Source organism: Penaeus chinensis, chromosome 21 (genome assembly GCF_019202785.1).
Source record: "Penaeus chinensis breed Huanghai No. 1 chromosome 21, ASM1920278v2, whole genome shotgun sequence".
NCBI classification, from domain to species: domain Eukaryota; kingdom Metazoa; phylum Arthropoda; class Malacostraca; order Decapoda; family Penaeidae; genus Penaeus; species Penaeus chinensis.
In genome coordinates this window covers 22,807,445-22,814,188 of record NC_061839.1, presented here as the reverse complement: position 1 = coordinate 22,814,188, position 6,744 = coordinate 22,807,445, and the positions used below count along the sequence as shown (strand labels likewise).

The 6,744-nt window shown below is 43.8% G+C and overlaps 1 protein-coding gene across 12 annotated transcripts in view; it reads right to left on the bottom strand.

The window, feature by feature from the left end:
- LOC125036550 (protein couch potato-like) overlaps positions 1-6,744 on the bottom strand; it is a 252,363-nt gene that overhangs the window by 91,339 nt on the left and 154,280 nt on the right. For 6 of the 12 annotated variants that reach the window (XM_047629238.1, XM_047629239.1, XM_047629240.1 and 3 more), the window contains exon 2: positions 3,413-3,505. The exons of the other annotated variants lie outside the window; for them this stretch is intronic. In XM_047629238.1, the coding sequence (XP_047485194.1) occupies positions 3,413-3,505 (93 nt within the window). The remainder of the gene's footprint in view (positions 1-3,412; positions 3,506-6,744) is intronic. 12 annotated transcript variants of the gene reach the window in all.

Below are 6,744 nucleotides of genomic sequence, written 5' to 3'. Positions count from 1 at the left end.
TGGGTTGGGGAGTCACCGTGTTGCATGAAATAAAGGGAGGAACAGGATGAGGAGACGGAGGAAGAGAAGGAGGCAGAGGAAGAGAAGGAGGCGGAGGAAGAGGAAGAGGCGGAGGCAGTGGAAGAGGCGGAGGAAGAGGAAGAGGCGGAGGAAGAGGAAGAGGCGGAGGACGAAGAGTAGGGAGGAGGTTGAGGTGGAGGAGGTGGTTGTGGTGGTGGAGGAAGGTAAAGTAGTGGAAGAAGAAAAGAGAAGAGGAGGCGGAGGAAGAGGAAGATGAAGAGGTGGAGGAAGGTAAACGACGTGGCAGAAGAAACGAGAAGGAGGAAGAGAGAGCGAGAAAAGGTAAACAAAAGGAAAAGAAAAAAAAGGAAAGAAATAAAAAAAAGTGTTTTTTGCACCTATATCCACTCCCTATCGTGATGCCTTCAAAGTACCTGCAACATACTCTTATGTGTCTGGCGCATTTGTTACCGTGTTCCATCATGTACACCCGTTGCTGTGCTGTGCAACACCGCCATCTGCTTTAACCATCTCCCACACACGGCCACTGCGTCATCACCATTGTATTTTCATATCAATTACGTATCATTATTACCCCCCACCCCCACCCCCTGCGCTCAATTCCTATTAGATTAACCCACCGTTAGCAACAAAGAAACGTTTCGATATAAACAGAACCCAGAAACGTTTCGCCTTCTTTGCCCCCCCCCCCCCCCCCCCCCCCACACACACTACCCTCAAGAAAGAAACGTTTTCGGCGTATCTTAAGGTCAGCTGACGAACGAACGGTAGTTAGAGACACCTCCTTAATATACACTGAAGAGAACCGTGTAGAATGTCTTGCTATCCACACGTGTTATCCGATAACCACGAAACACAAACAAAATAAGAAATCCAAATGAACTAAAACAATAACGAGAATAAAGAAGACAAAATCTATGTGACTTTAATCAACGTGGCACTTAATCAATATTGTGCATCTCCTCCCCTTTCCTCCCCACCTTCAACTCGACCTGCAATAAGCGGCTCGGCCCCGTCACCTGTTCTCCCGGGCGCGGCGATTCTACCACGTGTCGCTGCCTTTTTTCTCTCCTTTAACCCATGAATCACCTCCTTTTCCTCTTGTTATTGGGCGATTGCTCTCTCCCTCTCTCCCTCTCCCCCCCCGCTCTCTCTCTCTCTCTCTCTCTCTCTCTCTCTCTCTCTCTCTCTCTCTCTCTCTCTCTCTCTCTCTCTCTCTCCTTCTCTCTCTCTATATATATGTACATATATATATATATATATATATATATATATATATATATATATATATATATATACATTACATATATATAAATGTGTGTGTGTGTGTGTGTGTGTGTGTGTGTGTGTGTGTGTGTGTGTGTGTGTGTGTGTGTGTGTGTGTGTGTGTGTGTGTGTGTGTGTGTGTGTGTGTGTGTATATATATGCATGTATATATATGCATGTATGTATATGTATGTATGTATGTATGTATGTATGTATGTATGTATGTATGTATGTATGTATGTATGTATGTATGTATGTATGTATGTATGTATGCATGCATGTATGTATGTATATGTTGAACCATGGACGTGGAGAAGGACATCGACTGAAGTGGGAAGACGGGAGAGGTAAAGAGGAGAGAAGGGACAGAGAGTAAGCAGAGAGGGAAGAGAGCAAAGAGGGAACAGAGGGGGGGGGGGAGGGGGAAGGGGGCAGTGGGTAATGGGAGAGAGAAAGAGGAAAGGAGAGAGGCGAGAGGGGAGAGAGAGGGGACCGAGAGCAGAGAGGTTGTTAAGAGGCGGCGGAGAGGCCGCGACGGGACAGAATAAAGAAGCTAATAAGAGGGTTGGCCGGACGATGCGATCATATTTACACATCTCGGCGTCTGGAGGTAACGAGCGGCGAGAGCTGAAGTCTCGCGTATAAAATTATCCTGGACTTCCCTTCACCCACTTTCCCCAGCTCCCTATTCTTCAACAATCACGGTCTTCCCTCCTACGCTCATCCTTTCACCCCCCCCCCCCCACACACTTTTCCTCCTTTCCCCCCTTTCGTTTCACCTCCCCGTCTCTTACCTTCCTTTCATTTCCCCTCCTTCCCCATTCCCTTAAACTCACCTTTCCCCCCCTTCACCCCCACTCCCAATTCCCCAAACCCGTCTCTCCCTTCACCCATACTCAAACCTTTCCCTTCCCTACATCTCCCCACCACATCGCCCCTCCCTCTCCAACCTCACCCCGTCCCCTTCCTAGGGGAAGGCTCCCAACCTCTCCCCAACCCCCTCCTTCTAAGCCCTCCCCAACCTTCCCCAACCCTCTCTTTCTAAGCCCTCCCCAACCTTCCCCAACCCCCTCCTTCTAAGTCCTCCCCAGAGCATCAATCCCCAAGTTCTCGTCCGGACGGAGATGCGTTCGAAGTGTAGCGAGGACGCGTGTTATTTATTCACGTCTCGACATCTACCTGGCGTGTGCGCAGCGGTGGCATGTGCGCGGAGGTGCTGCGTGCACAAGGTTGGTGTGTACGCCAGGCGGGGCTTTTTCTAGATAACTAGTACCGTGGATATGCAATACAAGGCATGTAGTTCTTTTCCTTCATTTTTAAGACTATGGGAGTGGTTCTGCGTCTGTCACCTAAGCGATATTGAACCTTCAGTCGGATGCCTTCTTTAAACCCTTCTGGGTCTATCGGACTCTGAGGTGCACTGTCAGGAAAGTTTGCGAGCTGACTGCTGACTATCTGGTATTTACAATGACTAATAACCATATTTACAGACTCATACAGTCTGTCATTCATTTCACGTAGGATCGAACCACCTGTCAATTACCGAACCCACACATCGACAATAGCGTTCAGGTTATAGCACACAGACAGATGTACACAAACACACACAAACACACACACACACACACACACACACACACACACACACACACACACACACCGTAAAAACTACACGCGTCATCTGAAGTGCACACACTGCCACAAGTACACACATCACACGCGCCGCTCCAGGTGCACGCACTAGCCAGGTTGTGCCGTACCTGCGCCCGCGAGCAGCACCGTCAACACACCGCACGAGGTGACGGGTCTTCCTCCGAGGGGGAGAGAAGAGCGCCAGCGGCATCTGCGCCAGCATCGCCTCCGTCGCCGTCACGCAAACTATAACATGTACATACCTCCCCCCCTTTCCATTTTCCTCCTCCTCTCTTCCACTTCCCTCCTCCTCCATCAACTTCTTCTTCTTCTTCTTGTTCAACTTCTCGTTCACATCCTCCTCCAACACCGCCCCTCCTCGTGGCCCCCCTCCCCTCCCTTTTCCTCCTCAAGCCCAGGGCACGGGCCTCCTTCACCACCATACCCAGCACAGGTACTCCCGGGGCACAAGGCACGGGGCACGCTCCCTCACCTGCCCAGCGGCGGGGTCGTGCAGCTCTTCGTCCCAGTGGTCGTCGTCGGGGTCGGCCTCCCGCGCTCTCTTGCGGGACATGGCGCGGCTTACCTGCGGGAGGGAGAGATCGGTCAAGCAAGGAGACAGGGGGACGGAGCGAGGGAGGGGGACAGGGAGATAGCGAGGAGGACAGAGGAACATGGTATACATATATACATATATATATATATATTATGTGTATACATATATATATATATATATATATATATATATATATATATATATATAATATATATATGTATATATTATGTGTATACATATATATATATATATATATATATATATATATATGTATACACATAATATATATATATATATATATATATGTATATATATTATGTGTATACATATATATATATATATATATATTATATATATATATGTATACACATAATATATACATATATATATTATATATATATACATATATGTATACACATAATATATATATATATATATATATATATATATATATATATATATATATGTATACACATAATATATACATATATATATATATATATGTATATATGTATATATGTATATATGTATACACATGATATATACATATATATATATATATATATATATATATATATATATATAAACATATATATATAAACATATATATACACACATACATTGCCACACACACACACACACACACACACACACACACACACACACACACACACATATATATATATATATATATATATATATATATATATATACATATATATACAAATATATATGTATGTGTGTATATATATATATATATATATATATATATATATATACATACATAAATATATATATATATATATATATATATATATGTATATATATACATATATATACATACATAAATATATATATATATATGTATATATATACATATATATATGTATGTATAATTATATATATATATAAATAAATATACACATACATATATATTTGTATATATATGTATATACATTATATATATATATATATATATATATATATATATATATATACACACATATATATACACATATATATATATATAAATATATTTATATTTATATAACTATATATATAAAACTATGTTATATATATATATATATATATATATATATATAAACATAATCGCATCAATCTTGTTATCTCTTTCCCTCTTCGATAAAGAAGGGGAAGAGGCAATTATACCGATAAGAAAGAATAAGCAGAGTTTTCGAGAAATCCTCCTCCTTCGCAACACCGATAAACCTATTACCGGAATCCTGGACGAGAAGATGTATAGCGAAGGAGGGAGAGAATAAATAGATTCGTGTATACTATATGTTAAAATACCTTGAATAAACAAATACAAACAAATACATATATTAAAAAATAATGAACAAATCAATAACTTTAAGGCATAAAGAAATTGTCCCTTCTACCTTTCCCTTCCCCACCCCTCCTCCTCCCTTCCTCCCCCCTCCCCACCTTGCCCCTTTCCCTAACCCCTCCCATTCTAGTCCTCTACATCTCCCTTCTCCCCTTTCTACCTGTCTCTTTACGTCCTCCCCTCTATCCTTCAACCCTCCCGCCAGTCCAGCTCTTCCCGTCCATCTACCCCTTCATCCATTCTTGCTCCCCTTACTCCCCACACTTCCCCTCTCCCCTCCCCTTCCTCTTACCCTCTATCCCTCCATCTCCCCCCTGCCCTTCGACCCCACCCCTCTCTCTCCCATTCCCTCCCCCCCCCTACCCGTTCCTTCCCCCATCCCTTCTATCCTTCAACCCCCTTCCCCACCCCACCCCATCCCCTCCTAGCCTCACTACCCCTTCCTCTCCTCCCCCAAACCCCCATACCCCTCCCATCCTCCGATCCCGACCGCGAGCTGGCACTATATCTGCCGTGAGAGGGAGTAGGTAAACACCCATCGCTTTCCCCTCACTCCTTGTTTCCCCTCGCGCCGACACCGCCATTGACAAGGTCGTTAGAACGCGCGGACAAATCCTAGGGAGAGGGAGGGAGGGAGGGAGGGAGGGAGGGAGGGAGGGAGGGGAGAGGGAGAGAGGGAGGGAGGGGAGAGGGAGAGAGGGAGGGAGGGAGAAAGGGAGGGAGGGAGAGAGGGAGGGAGGGAGGGAGGGAGGGAGGAAGAAAGTGAGGGACGAAAGGAGGGTTTAACCGTAAGGAGAAAGAGGATGAAAGGGAAGAAGAGGAGGAAGAGAAGGAAGTCGAGAAAGAGGAGAAAGAGGAGGAGGAGGAGGAGGAAGAAAATAGCAGATATAAGAGGATTTGGAGAAAAGGGTAAAGTATGAGCGAAGGGGGGCCTTAGATGGATAGATAGATGGGCGAGGGAGAGGGGAGTGAAGGATATAAAGAAATGCTGTCTAGCCTAAACTGAAAATAAGAACTAAAGGCTGTTTGCGTGCGCGCAATATACAATAATAAAAATGGCAGAAATAAAGTAAATAAAAAAGATGATAAAGGCAGCTATCATTGGCCTATTTAGGGTATAATAAACATGTTTCCCTATTATGACGGAAACAAGAAAATATTTATAGCAAATGGAGAGAGAGAGGGAGAGAGAGAGAGAGAGAGAGAGAGAGAGAGAGAGAGAGAGAGAGAGAGAGAGAGAGAGAGAGAGAGAGAGAGAGAGAGGATATAAATAGAGAGACGGACAGATGAAACTTTCCTATGGCTGTCACGCTTAATGGAATAAATGTCCCGAGGATGAAAACTACCAGCGTAAAATAACCTTAACAAATGGGAGAAGGGGACGGGATTGCCCTTAGTCTTTTAACGATGGGCTGAGAGATGAGGCTGGGGGGGGGGGCGAGGGAAGGGGGTGGGAGGGAGGAAAGAAGGCCGATTGCAGAACGGTATGTTTTACACACACACACACACACACACACACACACACACACACACACACACACACACACACACACACACACACACACACACTAACTATAAATATATATATATATATATATATATATACATATGTATATGTATATCTATATATATGCATATATGTATATCTATATGTATATCTAAAATATTTATATTTCATAGAAATGTAAATGTATATCTATCTATATCTATATCTATATCATATATAAAGAGTAAGAGATGAAACACGAGAGAGAGAGAGAGAGAGAGAGAGAGAGAGAGAGAGAGAGAGAGAGAGAGAGAGAGAGAGAGAGAGAGAGAGAGAGAGAGAGAGAGAGAGAGACAGAGAGAGAGACAGAGAGAGAGAGAGAGAGAGAGAGAGAGAGAGAGAGAGAGAGAGAGAGAGAGAGAGAGAGAGAGA